Source organism: Eutrema salsugineum, unplaced genomic scaffold (assembly GCF_000478725.1).
Source record: "Eutrema salsugineum unplaced genomic scaffold, Eutsalg1_0 scaffold_22, whole genome shotgun sequence".
NCBI lineage: Eukaryota > Viridiplantae > Streptophyta > Magnoliopsida > Brassicales > Brassicaceae > Eutrema > Eutrema salsugineum.
Genome location: NW_006256812.1, coordinates 1,400,608 through 1,421,589, shown reverse-complemented (window position 1 = coordinate 1,421,589; position 20,982 = coordinate 1,400,608). Strand labels below are relative to the sequence as shown.

The window sequence follows — 20,982 nt, the reverse complement described above, 5'->3', positions numbered from 1 at the left end:
AATGACCCAAATCTTCCAGATGTATCAAATCTCACGCGAGTAGTACTCAATGATTCCCTTTTTTTTTTTTGATTTGTCTGGGTCGAAATACATAATGATTCTTAAAAGACTAATATAACTCGTCAAAATGGCGCTGTACAAGAAAAGCAAGGCCACAAGTGTATCTCTTCTCATCATCAACGAAACATTTTGCAAACTATATTACTTCTAACGAACCAAAACTCGTAACATTCTTCAGTAGAGAGCCTGTGGAGACAATGTCTTGATGAGCAAGTCTCTTCTTTGAATGACCCAACGGTAACAAATGGAAGTTAACTGCAGTGATTATTTTTTGAACTAAAGGTGAACTTATTTTTGGGACCACATACATGGGGAAATGGCAATTGCTTAAAATGGAAGAACAAGAGTATTGTCTATCCTCTAAGGGCTTATTGTCGCGTGTATACAAAAGCAGTAAGTCACGCTCTGCAGTCTGCAACAGCTAAAGCGAAACAACAACTGGCGTTTAACGTTTTGGATCGACTGGAGCAAGCGGCTGGGTCATGAGGAAGCCCTTGGTGCCTAAGCACTATAAAAGGAAGATGCTTTGGGATAGAGAGAGAACTGAAGAGAACTTGAGAGGTTGTAGAGAGATTGTAGCTAAGAGAAAATTCTATTTAGCATAAGCTTTGTAATAGTTTTCTTGATACAAGTAAGAATCGAAGAGTGTCTAAGTGCTAGTGAAGGGCATTAGGCGGATCTCTTGATTCTTCTTGTTGTAACAGCTGCTCTCTATTGGTTCTAGTGGATTCCGAGGTGAGCCTCGGCGAGATGTAGCGTCCTTTAACGGCGTGAACTCGTTAAACTTGTGTGTGCTCCTTTTCTTTCAGTTAGTTTCTGCATTTCATCATCTCTGCAATCTCTTTCCTCTGTTATTTTAGAACTCTGTTCTTGAAGTGTGTTCTGTTAACTGTCACTCAAAGTCTCAGATCTTGGTTTGTTGCGTCTCAGGCTAAAGAAAGTCGACATTTTTTAGCACATAGAGTCCTAACAAAGTGGTATCAGAGCCAGGTTGCGGTATCTGTGGTTCCGAAGTCTGAATCTCAAAGCCGTGAACCATGTCATCGTCAAGAGTTGAGATGGAAAAGTTTGACGGTCATGGAGACTACACTATGTGGAAAGAGAAGCTCGAGGCACACCTAGATATACTAGGACTCAGTGTAGCTCTCAAGGAAACTGATACCTCGAAGGAAGCACGCGTAGAGAGCAAGGATGAACCAGAAAAACTTGAAGAAAAATGCAAGAAGGCTCGGAGTACGATAGTCTTGAGCCTGACAGATAGAGTCTTAAGGAAGGTCAAAAAGATGAAGACTGCAGCTTCAATGATGGCGGCTTTAGACCAACTGTACATGTCTAAAGCCCTTCCCAACCGGATCTATCTGAAACAGAAGCTATACAGCTTTAGAATTTCTGAAAGCATCTCCATAGAAGGAAACATCGATGAGTTTCTCCATCTTATAGAAGATCTGGAGAATACGGAGGTGCAGGTTTCGGATGAAGATCAAGCCATTCTCTTGTTGATGTCACTACCTAAACAGTTTGACCAGCTCAGAGATACCCTCAAGTACAGCTCAGGAAAACGTGAGTTAACACTTGATGAAGTCGTTGCAGCTATACACTCAAAGGAACTTGAGTTCGGATCTATGAAGAAGGGTATAAAGGGTCAAGCAGAAGGTCTCTATGCCAAGGAGAAGACTGAGACCAGAGGAAGAAGTGAACAAAGAGAGAAAGGAAAGTCAAGAGCAAGGTCCAAGTCTAAGAGTAAACGCGGATGTTGGGCTTGCGGTGAAGAAGGACATTATAAAAGTTCATGTCCAAATAAAGGGAAACCTCAGAGTAAAGCAAAAGATCAGTACAACAAGGGGGAATCCTCAAGTGGGAAAGGTAACTTAGCTGAAGCGACAGGGCTTTATGTGTCTGAGGCTTTGTCATCTACAGACATACATCTTGAAGATGAGTGGATCATGGATACCGGTTGCAGTTATCACATGACGTATAGAAAGGACTGGTTTCATGAATTAAATGAAGAAGCAGGAGGTTCTGTCAGAATGGGAAACAAGACATTAGCCAGGGTCAGAGGTGTTGGTACGGTTAAAGTCAAGAACGAAGATGGTCTGACGGTTTCACTTGCAAATGTGAGGTACATTCCCGAGATGGATAAGAACCTACTGTCTTTGGGAACCTTTGAGAAAGCCGGTTACAAGTTTGAATCAGAAAATGGATATATCAGCATTAAAGCTGGTGATCAAAATCTGCTGACAGGAAGAAGATTTGACACCCTGTATCTACTTCATTGGAGACCTGCAGTTGACGAGTCACTTGCAGTAACAAGAAGGGAAGATGACACGGTGCTGTGGCATAGGAGACTGGGTCATATGAGTCAGAAATACATGAGTATCATGACTAGAAAGTGTCTTCTCGACAGTAAAAAAGTGTCAACATTTGATACATGTGAAGACTGTATCTATGGAAGGGCAAGAAGAGTTGGGTTCAACCTGGCTCAACACGACACAAGAGAGAGACTCGAATATGTGCACTCTGACTTATGGGGAGCTCCATCCGTACCTCTGTCTCTTGGTAAATGTCAGTACTTTATATCTTTTATCGATGACTATACAAGAAAAGTATGGGTTTATTTTCTGAGATCAAAGGATGAAGCCTTTGAGAGTTTTGTTGAATGGTCACACTTGGTGGAGAATCAAAGTGACAAACGGATTAAGACACTCAGGACAGATAATGGTCTTGAGTTCTGCAACAAAGCCTTTGATAATTACTGTGAAGAAAAGGGGATTCAGAGGCATAGAACATGTGCATACACACCCCAACAGAATGGCGTTGCAGAACGCATGAACCGTACAATTATGGAGAAGGTGAGAACCATGTTGAGTGACTCAGGTTTGCCTAAACGCTTCTGGGCGGAGGCCACTCACACGGCGGTTGTTCTCATAAACAAGACCCCCTCTTCTGCTCTCAATTATGACATTCCCGACAAGAGATGGTTTGGTAAGACGCCTGTATACAGCTACCTAAGGAGATTTGGTTGTGTTGTGTTTGTACATACAGACGATGGCAAGCTTAGTCCGAGAGCAAAGAAAGGAGTGCTTCTGGGGTATCCCACTGGAGTAAAAGGATATAAAGTCTGGTTACTTGAAGAAAGGAAGTGTGCAGTGAGCAGAAACGTGATATTTCAAGAAAATGCAGTCTACAAGGATCTTCAGAGTCAGAATGACCATCCTGTAGTTGAAGAGGATGATCCCTGCAGATCGTTGCTTGATCTTGACTTGGAGCCAGAAGGAGATTCTAGCTCAGGTGGAGCCTCACTGCAACACTCCGGTGTTACGTCCTCATCAAGATCAAATCCACTCTCACCGAACAGAAATGAAGGAACAAGTGATGACTCTGCATCAAGAAGCCATCATGTACCTCTTAGTTATCGTCTGGTTCGTGACAGAGACAGAAGAGAGATTAGACCACCGAGGAGATTTGATGATGAAGACTATTATGCCGAAGCCTTATACACAACTGAAGATGGTGATGCAATTGAACCGGATAGTTTTCAAGAAGCAAAAAGAGACATTCACTGGAAGGAATGGAGTCTAGCTATGGATGAGCAAATGAATTCTCAGAAGAAAAATTTCACCTGGACGAAGGTCTTAAGGCCCGAGAAACAGAAGGTGATTGGTTGCAGGTGGATCTACAAGTATAAACAAGGGATCCCTGGTGTAGAGGAACCTCGCTTCAAAGCTAGACTCGTGGCTAAGGGATATGCTCAAAAGGAAGGGGTAGACTATCATGAAATCTTTGCACCGGTTGTAAAGCATGTCTCCATAAGGATTCTACTTTCAGTGGTGGCACAAGAAGACCTTGAACTTGAGCAGTTAGATGTCAAGACCGCCTTCCTCCATGGAGAACTCAAAGAAAAGATTTACATGGCTCCTCCTGAAGGATACGAGTCAATGTTTAAAGAGGATGAGGTGTGCCTTCTCAACAAATCCTTGTACGGTCTCAAGCAAGCACCTCGACAGTGGAATGAAAAATTTGACAACTATATGAATGAGATCGGTTTTGTGAGAAGTGAACATGACAATTGTGCCTATGTGAAGTCTCTGGTGGATGGTTCAATGATGTATCTACTCATCTATGTGGATGACATGCTTGTTGCAGCCCGAAACAAGGAAGCTATAGATCAGTTGAAGATGGAACTCGGAAACAAATTTGAAATGAAAGATCTGGGAGCTGCAAAAAGGATCTTGGGTATGGAGATTACTCGAGACAGAGAACAAGGTGTTTTGTGGCTGTCACAAGAAGGGTATTTGAACAAGATTCTGGAAACGTATGGAATGGGAGAAGCTAAACAAGTGGCTACCCCATTAGGGGCTCATTTGAAGTTAAGTGCAGCAACCGAAGATAAGCTAGCAAGAGATGAAGAGTACATGAAGTCTGTTCCATATTCAAATGCTGTGGGTAGTATCATGTACGCAATGATCGGAACAAGACCAGATCAAGCTTATCCTGTAGGCATTATAAGTAGATACATGAGCAAGCCGATCAGAGAGCATTGGCTTGGGGTAAAGTGGGTTCTGCGATTCATCAAAGGCACACTGAAGACAAGATTGTTCTACAAAAAGAGTCCTGAATTCAAGATTGTGGGTTACTGTGATGCTGACTTTGCAGCTGATCCTGACAAAAGGAGATCCATTACAGGTTTGGTATTCACATTGGGAGGTAATACCATAAGCTGGAAGTCAGGGTTGCAGAGAGTAGTCGCTCTGTCCACAACGGAATCTGAATACATGTCATTGACCGAAGCCGTGAAGGAAGCTTTGTGGCTTAAAGGGCTGTTAAAGGATTTTGGTTTCGAACAGAGGAGTGTAGAGATTCACTGTGATTCCCAGAGTGCTATTGCTCTCTCGAAGAATAACGTGCATCATGAGCGAACCAAACACATTGATGTCAAGCATCACTATATCAGAGAAGTGATTGCTAATGGTGATGTTGAGGTTGTGAAGATTTCGACTGAAAGGAATCCAGCTGATATCTTCACCAAGATTCTACCTGTGAACAAGTTTCAATCCGCTTTGAACTTGTTGCAGGTCAGGTCTGAGTGATAAAACTCAGGAAATCCGAGGCCGGGATCCAGGAAACTAGAATTCAAGGAACGTCTCTCTCTCAAAAGGAACAAGAAAATGACTTGATCATCAGGTGGAGATTTGTGGAGACAATGTCTTGATGAGCAAGTCTCTTCTTTGAATGACCCAACGGTAACAAATGGAAGTTAACTGCAGTGACTATTTTTTGAACTAAAGGTGAACTTACTTTTGGGACCACATACATGGGGAAATGGCGATTGCTTAAAATGGAAGAACAAGAGCATTGTCTATCCTCTAAGGGCTTATTGTCGCGTGTATACAAAAGCAGTAAGTCACGCTCTGCAGTCTGCAACAGCTAAAGCAAGAAACAACAACTGGCGTTTAGCGTTTTGGATCGACTGGAGCAAGCGGCTGGGTCATGAGGAAGCCCTTGGTGCCTAAGCACTATAAAAGGAAGATGCTTTGGGATAGAGAGAGAACAGAAGAGAACTTGAGAGGTTGTAGAGAGATTGTAGCTAAGAGAAAATTCTATTTAGCATAAGCTTTGTAATAGTTTTCTTGATACAAGTAAGAATCGAAGAGTGTCTAAGTGCTAGTGAAGGGCATTAGGCGGATCTCTTGATTCTTCTTGTTGTAACAGCTGTTCTCTATTGGTTCTAGTGGATTCCGAGGTGAGCCTCGGCGAGATGTAGCGTCCTTTAACGGCGTGAACTCGTTAAACTTGTATGTGCTCCTTTTCTTTCAGTTAGTTTCTGCATTTCATCATCTCTGCAATCTCTTTCCTCTGTTATTTTAGAACTCTGTTCTTGAAGTGTGTTCTGTTAACTGTCACTCAAAGTCTCAGATCTTGGTTTGTCTCAGGCTAAAGAAAGTCGACATTTTTTAGCACATAGAGTCCTAACAGAGCCCATTTATTTAGGCATTGTTGTCTGGCTGGTGATCAGCATCATGTGCAATCTCATCATCTTCATCTCCGTATTGTGCCCATGGAAGAATTGACTCAAACAACACAGCCAATGCATTCCGATTTTCCAAACCACGTGGCGGTGGTGGTGCTTGGTGGTGGTGACCACCGACTCCTGCAGCCACTTGATCTCCTCCCATTCTTGGATCAGCCACAAAATTCTGCAAATTGTCTGGTGGGAGAGTCGGCACCGAATCAGAGAAGTCATGTGTTGATAAATGAGAGTACCTGCAATGGAATAGAACCATATGTGATCAGCTTTCGCCAAAAGGAAAATCGAGAAAGTGAGTTTTTTTAATAATATACTTACTCGTTATTCTTAGCAGGGAAAGCTTCTTCCCTTGCACGCAAGAAGTCCTCTCCTTCGGTTGCGTTTTCTTCCAGTGACTCAATGACTAAATCAGCAGCACTACGAAGCAGTTTCTGGACATCTGGAAGCCTCCATATAAGGTAATTCCTCTCCACATATATGTTGATAAGGTGATCCAAGGACGGGTTCTTTGATTGCTCTGATCGGAAGTAAGAATGCTTGAGAATCTTTGTCCATGCCTGATCTTTCAAAGGTACCTTGTCCACTAGTTTCTTGAGCACTGTCGGATGAAGCTTCAAAGCTTGCATCATGAGATCTAAAGAGCTTGACTTTGAAGTATCCATAAGACTACCAGCTTCAGAGGAAGAGGAAGACTCCATTTTCTCGAGGTAAACCCGGGCAATAGCAAGCGAATACGAGAAATTCGGGAAGAGCCATAAAGAGTTATCACTTTGGTACTCCTCCGAGAACTGCTCCAGCCACGCATACTCCTCTGCTCTCAAAGCGAAATAGTCGACACAAAACAATGCACCTACTGGATTGTCTGTGTCCAGCGAAAGCAAGAGTTTGCAGACTTCCAATGCTGATCTATGGCAGCCACGCCTATCCATGTTCCTCATGTGAGCGAAAAGCGTCGTGAAAAACGGCTTGTTTGTCTCATGACTAAACTTCAACCGGCAGTTACCTTGGAACGGAGTGAACATTGGGTGCCACGCGCGCTCCAAACCGTACAAGCATTTTCCGATGGCATCAGCAGCCATTTGATGCTCACCCACAAACTTGAAGTAGTCTGCCATAGTTATAAGTGAATCAATATGGTAAGGATGGTTTATAAGGACACTTGCTACACCGTTTAAATCATGAATGGCTTGTGCGGCCTGAAATGCCCTCTGAGCCTGCTCATATGTGGATGAATGGGTATATCTGTGCATAAAAAGGAATGTGTATTTCCATCAGAGTTACAATCTCTATATCCACACACCAAAAATACAACAAAAACAAAAATCTGTGTACCTGAAGTAGTTGTATCCATCTTTAGTCTCTAGAAACTCCATTGAGAAAGACCGATCCCAGCGAGACCAATTCTCCATCGGAGAAATCAAAACCGTCTTTGTGATGTGATGGATTCCACGTCTTCCTACTCGTCCCTGTCTAGAGCTACCACCAGCTTGACTGCTACTCTCAAGTGATCTAACGACCTTTGAACCATACATTCTCCTCAACTCGTTTTCAAGATTTAGATACTTGGGATCTATTTCCAGCACGGATCGTGAAGAAGCCCTTTTCGCAGAATCAGAAGGTGGTTTTGTTTCCTGAAACTTTTCTTTCTTAGAGTTAGCATCGAGAGAAAGTGCTTCTAAAGTTTCATCCAAAGTGATCTCAGGCTTTGCCACATTAGAACGACTCTCTTTGGTTTTCTTCTTTTTCTTTTTCTTAGACTTATTCTTTGAAGCCGGTTGCACATTATCAGCATCTTCATTCTTCATCTCAATTATAGACTCATCATCTATATCTATCTCCTGCAATCAAACCCCCAAGTGCTATACATATTAAGCATTTTGGATAAGCTCCACACATCAAAAACTAGAAACATCTACGATCAACTATCTGCATTCAATTTGAATCAACTTATACCCAATTTGACATCTACGATTGCTCTTATGAAGACATATGCTGATATAAACATAAGACATGATTCCAGATACTACAATCGACCAAACAACCTAATCGTCAAATTTTTGGTGGTAAAAATCCAAAAGACTGACCTTTTCGGAGTCAGGATCTTCATCACCTTCGTTCAAGAGATCAAAAGGATTAATCGAAGAACGGCCTCTCGAACCATCAAGATTCTCGTCTTCTTCTTCTTCTTCTTCTTCTTCCTCCTCCCCTTCATCGTGATGATTCCTGTGTTTCGATTCTTCATGTTCCTTGAGAACTTTCTTCAGCAACCTCCCAGACATATTTACTCCTGCTTCGTCGTCTCGGAATCCGACAAGGTCGATTTAAGACGGCGGAGACACCCGATGAGATGATATCTCGATACGCTAATCCTTCGCTTGTTAGTCTAGACTCTTGAGTCTAGCATTTTTGGTTTTCGATCCTTCATGTTTTGGTCAATTCGATACCGGTCATATATTATCAAATTAGTAAACCGGTCAAATTTGGGCTCTCATATAAGAACGACGCCGTTCTCATCAGCCGTCGTCGTTTTCCATATTTGTTCACAGTTGGAATCGAACTAGCTCATGGTGTGTAAGAAAATGTATAGCGTATTAAACCATACTAAAATTTCAAAATTTGGACCGCATTGAAATTTATTGATTTTAATTTGAAGAATCTGAAACTAGAATCCAATGCTTTCGGCTAAGCTAATAATTAGAGTCACCACGAGCAACGCTAATTATCTCCTAGTGATTATATATATTCACTTTTACATACATATATAATAATAAAGTAGTATAATCACGAATTCACGATGATTGTGATTCTCTCTGAATTTCGATAATTATATCCGTCTTATTTTTGCTGAACCACTTATATTACACAATTTTGGATTTATATATCGATTAGTGTATGCTTTACACTGTTACTTTCATTTTTTGATATTGTTAATAGTCACAGATTTCAAACCATCCTTATCATTACGATAAAAAAATCATTGTCCAATTCGATTTGAATTATTTGTTAAAATCACTCACTTTTTCGGCTCCTTTACCAAAAGGTAAACTTTTTCAACAGTTGATTTTGTAGTATATTTTAATTTTCACCAAAAAGTATAATTAAACAGAAGACTCTCATCATAGCAGAGCAGTGATCAAAGTGGGCCCATACACGCCACAGAGAACTCAACCCAAAAGCCCAAAAAAGAAAAAGTTATTTTTTTAGCTAAGTTTATTATATAAAGGGAATTGCACACTCTCCTCTTTGCTTGTATTAGCCAACCATCAACGACGAGAAAAATGAATCGGAACTTACGAAACGCCATTATCGCATTCCTTGCTCCACTTCCTTCTATCGTCTTCTACATTTCATTTCTCCGTAATTACTCTTCCACCTCCACTTCCGAGCTCTCTTTTATTCATTCGTGGTGTTTGAATCACCCGCTTCTACTGGCAAACCTTCTCTTCTTCTTCAACGTCAATGTGCTCTTCTGGGTCATCGGTTTACTCCAATCTAGCCACTGGGTACACACATACCCAGAAAAATATCACAATTTATTTTTGCAATTTGATCTCTTTCTGAAATGTCAGATTTTTATTTTTCTTGATTTTGCAGATGATCGATGTGTACTGGACAGTGATACCCGTGATGCTGGCTCATTACTTCGCATCGCATCCATTGGGGCAATACAATAAGTGGAGATCCATGATTGTCATAATCCAGACATGGATCTGGAGTATTAGGTTGACTCATAACTATTTCCGGCGGGAAAACTGGGAATGGGGTGCTAGAGAAGACTGGAGGTTCAACGACTTACGGAAGCAGTACGGGAAACACTGGTGGTGGCTCTCGTTCTTCTCCGTTTACGTCTCGCAGCAGGTAATTTTTATCCACCAACTGTTCGATGATTTGCCTGAACGAGCTTTGCTTTTCAGAGGAGCAGAGATCTTGATTAACTATGTGAATTATTGCTACGATTTCTAAATGCCTTTATGATGATGGATGATTTGGAGAAAAGTAGATTCTTTTCGTTATGCATTCTCTACCTCTACGTATCCTCTTGATATTTTTGTTTCTGTTTCTTATTTCGTTTTCTTTTGTTTCTTTTCAAAAAGATCTTCCTCATTGGGATATGTCTACCTTTGTACATCATCCATTCCGTTGATGCGCCACTAAACATCTGGGACTTGATTTCCTCGGCTATCTGTTTGACGGGCATTGTCATGGCCTACTACGCAGACACGCAGCTTCACGAGTTTGTAACCGGAAACCAAAAACTCAAGGAGCAAGGACATCCCAAAATCCCCAATCTCGACTCGGGTTTGTGGCGTTACTCTAGACATCCTAATTACTTGGGAGAACAATTGTGGTGGTGGGGATTGGTCATATTTGCTTGGAACCTTGGTCAAGGATGGACTTTTATAGGTGCATTGGTCAATACTCTATGTTTAGTCTATGTAACAATTCTTGTTGAGCGTCGTATGGTGAAACAAGAATACAGAGCTCAAGCTTATAGAGCTTATCAGAAGACAACCTCCGTATGGATTCCATGGTTCAAGTCTCATTCTGCTACCATTAAAGACAAAAACACTTGAAGACATTGTCATTACTTTGTTGTTTGTTTTAATAGGGTCTCTAGAGATCCTTTCATTGTGTATTATTGGCATGGTTTTGGTTCATTTTTTTTTTCTTGTCATTATTATTTATCCTTTGACATGTTTCGTTTGGTTTGTGTAAATTAAATTCGCATTAAAATAATTTTTTTTCTTGCTCTCTTATTAGTGTATTTTTTCTTGTTCTCCTAAATCCTCGAGTAATGGAGTCAGATGGTAACTCACAGATTTCTCTCACTTCTGTTGCATGAACAGCTACAATTTCAATCAATCTTGTGAATGTTGAAGAAATAGTTTCAGTAGTGGGCAGTTGGGATCAAAACCTTCTTACGACACAAAAACTGCTTTTTATACTCTTCAACTAAATCATTTTCTGCCATTTTTCTCAAATACCCATGTTTCCTCTCAGACTCATTAAAACACAAGATGATTATCTGTATCATTTTAAAACTTCTTTATCCAATTTGATTTATACTAGTAAAACACTGATGAAACTAAGGAGCTTCTTCCTTTGCTTATCACAGAATCCCACATGCAAGGTCTGCATGAACCCTGGTGGCTGTTGTGCCCACCTCAAATACTCCTCAGAGCAATGAACATTTCTAGGGCTGTTAAAACTATTATTTGTTAAAATTTACTAAGTTCTGGATATTTTTTTTCATGCTTGTTTTTCTTGTGTGTGATTGAACTCATTAACTTAAAAATCATTAAAGAATTATTTGGAACTTGAATTATTGATGTACTAAAATTTCAATATACTTAAACTTTAGGGAATGAAAACCGTTTGAAATTCATAATTAGGGATCACTATAACAAATTTTTGCCCAAATGATGTACTAAATGTTTTACATAAATCTTTATGCTTATCTTTTGTAAAATGCATTTATATATGCACTGATCGTTATGTTCCACTAAATTACAAAATATATTTATATTGTCAATGACAAGAATATATGAGTGATCAAATGGCTATCTATGGTGCAAATCGAACATACCAAAATGTTTTTTGTCATATGTATGTTTGCTCAACGTAATATGAAAATATTAACACACAAGTCATATGGTTTGTGAAAACAAAAACAAAACTAAGTTAATTTTCAAGAATGAAATAATTTTGAAAAGATCTAAAGACAAACCACAACATAATTGGCTATCTTCAAAAATGTTTTTTGTTTCTTCATGGTTTGTCACAAAAACATTGAATCTAACTGATTTGTGTTGCAGTTTAATTATGGACCTATTTTTGTCGCAATGACCGTGATCAAATACAAAATAAAAATATATCCGGGAGTTTAAACAAGAGTGTTCATTATTTAAGCAAAACTCTCACCCTTTCCATGTTCCACTCAATCATATATTATGAATTTTAAATAAAATGTTATTCATTATTGATTGTGCTGGCCAATCATCCGCTTGGAGATCATAACTTTGTTGTTGACAAAAACAGATAGAGTTACAATACTTATGACTATAATTTTTTTTTAAAAGATTATTTTTGCTACTTTATGGATAAAATTTCCATGGATACAAATTACAATAATACGTAGCTAGTTAGGATCAGAAGGTAATCAAGAAGAACAATATGCATTTTATTCGACGGTGTTTCTTAGATAGGAAATTATAAACGACACTGAACAATTGTAGACAATTATGTAACTACAGTCTACATATCGTGAAATATATAAACTTGCTTCCTTCTTTTTTTTTTTATGGTAACGCCGATAATTGTAGGGGATGGATAGTTGTGGCATATGATTGGGACAGAACCAGATTTAAGTTTTAGATAAGCTGCGAAACAAAATTAAAACATCGGGCCGTTTTTCATTACAACATGTATTTAAAAAATATATATATATATATATATATATTGAAGTTTAATACTGGATGCTTATGTAAAGGGGTCATATTGAATCAGTGGTAACAAAAAGCCAGTTTTTTTTAATTAAAAAACAAAACTAAAAGCCGCAAACTCATGCTTAATTAATCAAATATGGGTATGGGTCCTGCGGCGGCAATTGTTTCTTCTCCAATGGTGTAATGTTGATTAACATGTTAATTATGAAAGTTCTTGACAGCACCTAGGATGTATTATATGTGTCATGTGTGTATGTCATGTTCGCATCAGCTGATATGAAGAAGGGACTGATGAGTTATTTTCAAGCTAATAAAGTATATAAATAGTTAGTGTAGGGACTGAGTTAAAAAATACCGGAAGAGTGCAAGCGCCGAGGATCAAAAATCAAAGTCGAATAATAAACGCCGAAACGTTTGGATGTTTTAATCAAGAACTGCATGTTTGTCTTGTGAGTTCTACCGCCAACAAAGTCGAGAAAATTAATCCCAAATTCTCCTCAAACTAGGTTTTCGTTTTCACATCATCTCAATATAACTATTTTTCTCTCTAGTTTCAGTTATATAATACAGTAGTCTTAACTAATGACAAATAAATTTTAGAAGACTAAGTATGGAGTCTATGGACGTTGGGGACTGGGGAGCCGTTGGAAAACTATCATTAAGACTACTAAAAAGTTATATTGAGAATTTGAGATGATGTAAAAACTATGGAAACAAATGACTTACAAAAACATGTGTTTGTGATGATAATAATGTATTGATTTCACGACTTAGATACATGCAAATGCATTTTTGCAACTTCATCATCAATATTCCATTCCGAGCCTATAAGGCGAGTTAAATTAGCTATATACCACATATATAAATAAACCCTAAACCTAACGTTTGAGATGCGACTAATCGAATATATGCATTATAACAGCAACCATTATGATAAATCTATGAATATAGATCTAACTAGCTAGCTACATGGTAAAGATGCACATGTGATAAATCTTACTAGCTAGATGCTCGTATATGGTATAAATATCAACACACGTCTTACGTATGTGTATAAACACAACATGTATTTACATTAATTGTGTCTCAGAAATGTTATCTAGACATAGACATTGCAGAGTTCAGACCAGGAGACGAAAAGAGAAACCAAAAATACATTACATAACTGAAAAAAACACTGTTTGCTAATTTTATTAGTTTCGTAGCCTTTAGCTTTTTTAATAACTAATTACTTCATCGGAATACATATGTGAAAACAGATCAGACCTTTTTTCGATCGCCCCAAGATGAAAAAAAAAAAGTTTTTTTTCTCTTTTTTATTTTGCTATAATTATATAAAGAAATAAGTTTTTTAAAAAAATTATTGTTTTGTCACTGCCCATCTCCTGCAAGTCTACCTGCCTAACTAATATCCAGCAATAGCTTCAGAGAAAAGCAGCAGCAGCAGCCATATTTAGTAACCAAACATAGAAACCCATAAGCAATTAATTGCAGTGACAATAATTAATGATGCATATATATATATATATATATATAAAATGCAATAAATCTATATAGAAACAATTCACTTTTCTAAGACAGCCCATCAAACTCTGAAACTTTCTGACCACAGAGACATACAAGAGAGATATGGGTTTACACTGATCCCAATCCTAGTTCATGTCTCTTCTTATAAATTTCACTTATTTGTACCAAAATTTGTCTACTCCATACAGTTACATAGCCTATGATATGTTTTGCCAAATGTATTTTAATCAAATGATAGATGATGAGAGTTTGAGACAAACGAAACAAAAAAGAGTTAAAAATGCTAGAGGTACTTCATCTATATACACAATCAATATATTCAAAGAACATTTAACAAAAGACTATCCGGATCCATATAATTTCCATAAAATTTCTCTGTATGGACTATGCATTAAGTTTATAACGAGTGCATTAAGTAGTCTCATATATATATAGAAAGAGAATTATGTGTATTCCTTAATTTTGATATATATACCAACTAATCTCATCATCAATATTGATCCAAATCAAAAGACAATGAAGACTTTCCTTTCTTAGAGAAGTGATCGTCTTCACTGCTGCTTCCAAGTCTTAGCTGAAACAAAGAGGAAGACGAAGAAGCACCACCGCCACCGCCACCGCCACGTGGCAAACTCCCACCGGAAGATGAAGAATCTTCCTCCGTAATGTTGGTTACTCCGCTCTCGCCACATTCCATATCGACTCCAAAAAGCCTCAGCCTCTTCCCGGCGGCTCCGACAACCGCCTGAGTAACTCGAGCTCCTCCGTGCATCATCACCGGCACAGATTCGATCACTAGCGGATCAGCCACCGCCCTCTGATCAACTGACCTAACGAAATAACCATACCCAAATTCTCTCGGAATCTGAGGGTAACTATAACCACTACTTTGGAGATGACGTGGCTGGTGATGATGATTATAAAGATTGTAACTTGTCGAAGTAGTTGTTGTCGGAAAACTGTAAAAGCTAGGGAACATAGCTCCGGCAGCAAAGTGAGCAATGGATGTCGGATGGTCAGGGACTTTAGCTCTTCTCCTCCAATCGATAAACAAACGACTGTCTCTCCCTGAATCTCCGATACATCTCTGGAAAGAGACAATATCTCCGGCATCAAGCTTCTTGTCTTTGACGAAACGGCTCCAACCTTTAGTCATGACATAGCTCTGGCTACTGTTCCAGTAAGAGTAACGGAACCTCCATGATTTTCCTGTGAGATCTTCGAAGTTTAAAAGCAGACCTTTCTCGTTTGAGGATGAATCTAAAGGGAAGTATCTCTCTGCGTGTTGCTTTGGGATCACGAGTCGGTTTAGTTTCCCGACGTCGCTTGGAGTCACCACTTTGTCGAACATGTGCTCTCTCTCCACTTCTTCCACGGGCCTCTTTGCTTCTGCTTCTTCGTCTTCTTCTCCTAGTTCTCTTGTTAGAGACAAATTCGTCATCATCTTTACAATTCAGTATCTCTTGATTAATGCTGTTGGCCAAGATTGGGTTTTTCAATGGAATTCGATGGTTTTCTGATGAGAATTCCGATGAAATGACTTCGGAATCTGAGAAAAGAGTAGAGAAGCAAGAAACCCTAATTTTGTTAGGAGAGGAGGAGAATTGGAGGAGGAAAAAAGTTAAATTGGTGATGTGATTGACCTAATTATACATAAATAGAAAGTTGGTTTTTGCCTAACTTCACTGACCATCAACACCATCTCTCTCTCTCTCTCTGTCTTCTCTGTCTCTCACTGTTTTCAGCGATAGCTAGCTCTTTGAAATCTAGAGGAAGAAAACAAATGAAGTCTTGTTAAGATTTTTTAGAAGAAGAATGAGAAAGAGAAAAAAGAAAGGAGAGAAATCATGAATGTTATAATGTTATGATGAGAATGATGGAGATATGGGCAAGAGAGAACCAATTTAGAGGGACCCATGGATAATCTGGTTCAATTCATGTGACCTTATTGTCCTTTTACCACTATCCTAGTTTCTTCTCTCTTTTTTTTTTTTTGGTTTTTTTCCATCCCTTGCATAAATATTCCTTTAATTAATTTCCCAAAAAAAATTATTTTTTATTGCCAAATCGAAAAAAGAATCAGATTTGTCCAACGAATACAGGTCGTGGATGGTTGGGATATGAGGAGAAGGGAGATGATAATGTCGTGGGCTTAGGGAGAACTTTTTGTTTTTTCTTTAAATTATTAGAATCTTTAAGCTAGTGGAGTATAAACAATCAAATGATTAATACAGTAAGTACTTAGTTTAATAAACAATCTCGCCCTAATAAATGCTAATTATCGAAAGGGGAACTTTTTTCTAGGTTTGCTGCAATTTTGGTTTCACAAAAACAAGATTGGCATGTTGTTTTAGTCTTGGTCGTTACTGTTGACCTTTTGTTCTGGTCTCTCTTAATTTCTTCTTCGTGTATACATATACACACATATATACTCTACTATTGTGTGTGTGAGGGTTTTTGTTTGAGAGTGTTACATGTTTTACTATTGCCATTTGCAACACTTGTTGTATACTTTTCCCCACTTGTAAGAGATTCTTTTTATATTCGTCACACATTTATACCTCTTACCCGTCCTTTTTTGAAAAATCCAATAACCCCTTTTTTGTTTCGTTTTTACTTTGTGCGCTCCTTGCTATTTATATAGATAATTAAATTCAAAATCATAGTTCAATCAAAAAATTGATTCGGTTATAAACTTATAATCACGCTAATTATAAAACATACTATTATTTGACAAATATTATGCGAGAGAATTTTTGTTTGGGGCTGAGAGTCTGTGAGACCACCAAAACTTACCATAATAGAAAATTAGGACCAGTTTATTCTTTTGGTCGGCAGAAGATTAGAATTTAGAACTTAACAACTGAGCTATAACATACGTAACATCCTCAACCTAAAATAGTTATTTCACAGGTAAATTAAATTAAATCTACGGTCTACTATCAATATTATATAGCTAGTTTAAGTTTAAGTAATTTCTGTAAGATATAAAAACGCATTTCCCGATTGAGAATATAAAATTTAATTTGTTGTTGTACCTTCTCAAAGTTATGACTAATGAAATTAAAAGTACCTATCAATCGCCATCTTAGTATGATGGTTGTTCGATTAATTACTTTTTTCTTTAAAAGAATTGGCCAGGCCAATTAATAAAAAAAAATCTTCAAAAATTTAAAAATAGGATACACAAATTTAATGAGTATAGTTTTTCTGGTTAAATAATGACAGTATATATAGTTGACAAAAAGAAAGTTTAATCTGTGATGTATTAGCTTCTACCGTGTGATAATGAATTGATGTTTAAAAAAGAAAAAAAAAACCATTGTATGTACAATTGCATAGCTGATATATTATATTTACTTGAAAAATCCTGAATATTGTCCATCGGTTCGTGAATTGCCGATCATGTATATATACAGTGCATATGAGTATAATTCCACGGAATTTACAAAATCATGATGATCACTTGGAACATCATAAAATCCATCTATATATGAGAGAGAAACAAATAGGAACCTCTTTAACCAATCCAAAATAAAAATAAAAAATATAGACTTCGTATTGTTTATGGCTCAAGATATATAAACTTTTCGCATAAAACGAAAATCGATACCTTTGTTTGTTCCAGCGCATTCTAACTGCATGTAATTAACAACGTTTTTTTATAATCCATGTAACAAGGTTAGTATAGTAGCATTACATATGTTGCTCTACAACATACTAGTGACTTGAACCCACATATACTTAATAAGGAATTATTAATTGTTTTCATGTTTTGTCAATATTAATCGTATAAGCACTCTTCATGTTCCTCCGGCTTCGGTTAGCTTAGCGACTTAGCAGTAATCAATGGCTGGTTAATGATTAAAGCTTAGAACTAAAAATAGAATTGTACCAGTCTATTTCATGTTAACCGACGTTTTAATTTTTTAGTATCAGTATATCAAAAAATTTCATTGACGGCTGAGCTTACAATATTAAGTTTGGCTTAAAGAATTTGATCATAAGATAAATAAATAGGTGAAATTATACATAAAGCAGTAGGTAATGGAACATTCATAAACGTGGTCCAATATCTCATCCTTAGTACATAATTGGTTGGACACAAAAGCTCTAGTCGGTACATTGTTTTCTTCTGTTTTATCGTTATTGATTCAATTCGAATCTTAATCAACACTACTATATGATTATTTTTTCGTATCTTAATCAAAACTACAATAATATATATCAAATTGCATGTGATAAATTTTGCTTTTATACATAATCATTTGCATATGGTTTTTATCACTTTATCTCCTTTTCGTTGTAAACTTTCTAAATACAATGGGTTGTGTTGCTTTATATGCGCATCTTATATAATATGACGCCCCTAATTTTTGGTTTGTCGCCTGATGCCCCTACTAATATGTATAGATTATAGTATTATGCTGAATAATATCAGCAAAACAAATATGACGGATAAAATTATTTTCCCAAAAATCGGCAAATATAGCGAAACACAACAAATTATAAGGCATGAATACGGTTAAATCTTTCTTTATATAAATGAACCCTATTTGTTTTTGTTCTTTTTTTACATCTGTTTTTTCATGTTAATATTCACATATTATCAACTCACTATTTCTTTAGTTTCTTGTAAAGAGAGAGAGAAAAAGAAAGAACAATACAATAAATATCAAGAAATTACGAGGAAACCGTAGCGTCGTCCTTTTCCAAGCTATGCCCTATTAGCCAAGGGGACCTCCCTATTTCTTAATATCCCACTCTTCAATTCCTATCAACCATTTCTAAATTTTATACTTGAATTGAAACTATAAAAATGTATCAACTTGATTTTGATCGATCTTCAAACTGCAAGATAGCCAGAGAGATTCAGCTAACAAATCCTCTTCTCCAAAAGTATAGACAGTGTTAATTATCCTCTAAATAGCAATAACAGTTTCAATGCATGTAAAATGTTTAACGTCTTAACAGATCATATAGTTGTTATCTGTTCTAATTGTTTCTACTTGATATCGGTAGCTCGAGTTGTGTAGCTAGAGATCAACGCATAACGGATCAGACATGAGTTTTACCAGTACTGTTATATAACATATATATTATTCCTTTTTTGACAGTACAAAATATAATGATTACCGTTATAATACTTTATATAATCATAAAGATTTCAAAAAATATACAATCACGTTTTATAATTGATAGCCCTCTTTTTCAGTATATACTTTTGTATCGACTTTCTTTGATTAAGGGGTTAATTGGCATTAATTTTGGAGCTGCTAGAGATTTCAAAATCATTTACAGATTTCTTTCAAAGCTAATAATATGCAATATCCACTAGTTTGAAAACGAAACACTTTGGTAACGAAAGCAAGTAAAATAGCCAATTTTCATATATAGCAATAGTTTCATAATCACAACCGCAACATGCATATATGGTCTTAGACCCTCGATAACATCCTGACCTTAAAAATTTGTACCCAATTTACGTTATACTATGGTTTAAACTGACAAACAAAAACGGATCGAAGTAGTTTATTAAATCGTTGTTTTGTGGGATTAAACTAGGATTTCGCAAACCCGCTTTATAGTAGTTGTTTAATGTACCAAATTAGCTTAAGATAATGATGGCGTAGAGTAGGTGTACGTATAGAGATACATATATTAGCATATGATAATGAAAGAAGGAAAGGATGGGGTTTAGGTTAAGGACCACTTTTGTAATTGTATAACGAAAAATCCAGACTTGCACACTTATTAACCCTTGCTTAAATCCCACTCGCGCTCCTTTCTCTTAATTTGTCCATCACCTGAAACCCTCCTTTTCCCCTCGAGTCTTCGCTTCCTTTGAAATGCCAACGCCAAACTCTAGACATATCCTCAATAATTCCATTTGGATCTCAAAACCAAAAAAAAATCTCTGTAAAGCTTTTTTAAATATATAAATCAAATATCAACAAAAAAATGCTCTATACTATCCAACATATATATATTTTTTTGCAACATAGATATGTGTTCCGACCTACACATATAATTCCATGTAGAATTACATTAATTATTGATTACATATGGTTATAATCTGTCTTTTGTTCGATCCATCGAGGTGTGTTGTCTGGGGGCAATGCAAGAAAACGTAGCCCTTAGAAAATTAGGGTTTCACAGTTTTTAAAAAAGAAAATATCATATATTATTAATTGTTGGTTTTTTGGACCGACGCGATCTCCGTAGAGCCACTCGGGTTAAATTAATTAAATCGACTATTATTGAGTATAAAAAGATCTGATAATAATACATATAAGATCGGTCGCCATCGAAGAGGTAGTGGTGAAGTAGAAGGCGGTCCATTTTTTTATAATTTTATTTTGCTTATATTTATAAGATATATAAAAAAATACAGAATTGGTGGTGCGATAGTGGCAACAACATGCACCAGTTGTCAATTTGCCCCCAGAGTCTAGGACTCTCTCCCTATCTCTCTAGCCAACCCTCTCTTTTAAAAGAAAAACATAATTAATTCTTAAGCATGCATCTTAGAAAGTTCATGTGCAAAAAGAAAATAAAAAGAAGAAAGTTGATTTAGTTGTGGAAAATTAGTTAAAATATGTATTCTTGAAATTTCAATCTCGTATAGACAAAGAAATATATATCGTATAGACAACAAAAGTTATATTTTTCATGCCTATATTTTTCAATATATAGTATTATTCTCTACCGGACAATGGGCATTTCAAAATGGATTCAAGCTATATAGCATTTTGATTGGATATTATGACATACATGTTATGAAGAAATTCTTTCTACCAAATTGACTATACAGTATTAAACATCGAGTCGATCATGTAAAGAACTAATGTACACGATTAAAATTGTATATAATTCAACGTACTTCTTAATTTTTTTCGTTAAAAATCAGTTGATATCAGTGTC

The 20,982-nt window shown here is 37.0% G+C and overlaps 3 protein-coding genes across 4 annotated transcripts; 1 reads left to right on the top strand and 2 right to left on the bottom strand.

The window, feature by feature from the left end:
* Positions 1-41: 41 nt before the first annotated feature.
* Positions 42-8,510, bottom strand: LOC18015808 (transcription factor 25). 2 transcript variants are annotated; one of them, XM_024154973.1, is made up of 5 exons: positions 8,170-8,510; positions 7,418-7,923; positions 6,404-7,327; positions 6,037-6,321; positions 42-246 (listed from the first exon to the last, which is right to left on the bottom strand). In XM_024154973.1, exons 1-4 carry the CDS (start codon positions 8,362-8,364, stop codon positions 6,045-6,047), a joined length of 1,902 nt encoding a protein of 633 aa, XP_024010741.1. In that variant the 5' UTR covers positions 8,365-8,510; the 3' UTR covers positions 42-246; positions 6,037-6,044. The 2 variants fall into 2 exon arrangements, with proteins under 2 accessions (XP_024010741.1, XP_006397880.1); XM_006397817.2 differs by lacking the exon at positions 42-246 and having other exon boundaries at positions 5,646-6,321.
* An 826-nt stretch (positions 8,511-9,336) lies between these two features.
* LOC18015807 (uncharacterized protein C594.04c) lies at positions 9,337-10,829 on the top strand. Its single transcript, XM_006397816.2, has 3 exons — positions 9,337-9,588; positions 9,680-9,943; positions 10,180-10,829. The coding sequence occupies exons 1-3, from the start codon at positions 9,364-9,366 to the stop codon at positions 10,657-10,659; spliced, it is 969 nt and encodes a 322-aa protein (XP_006397879.1). The 5' UTR covers positions 9,337-9,363; the 3' UTR covers positions 10,660-10,829.
* Positions 10,830-14,409: 3,580 nt separating this feature from the next.
* Positions 14,410-15,843, bottom strand: LOC18015806 (B3 domain-containing transcription factor NGA1). Its single transcript, XM_006397815.2, has one exon. It carries the CDS (start codon positions 15,500-15,502, stop codon positions 14,549-14,551), a length of 954 nt encoding a protein of 317 aa, XP_006397878.1. The 5' UTR covers positions 15,503-15,843; the 3' UTR covers positions 14,410-14,548.
* Positions 15,844-20,982: the final 5,139 nt, after the last annotated feature.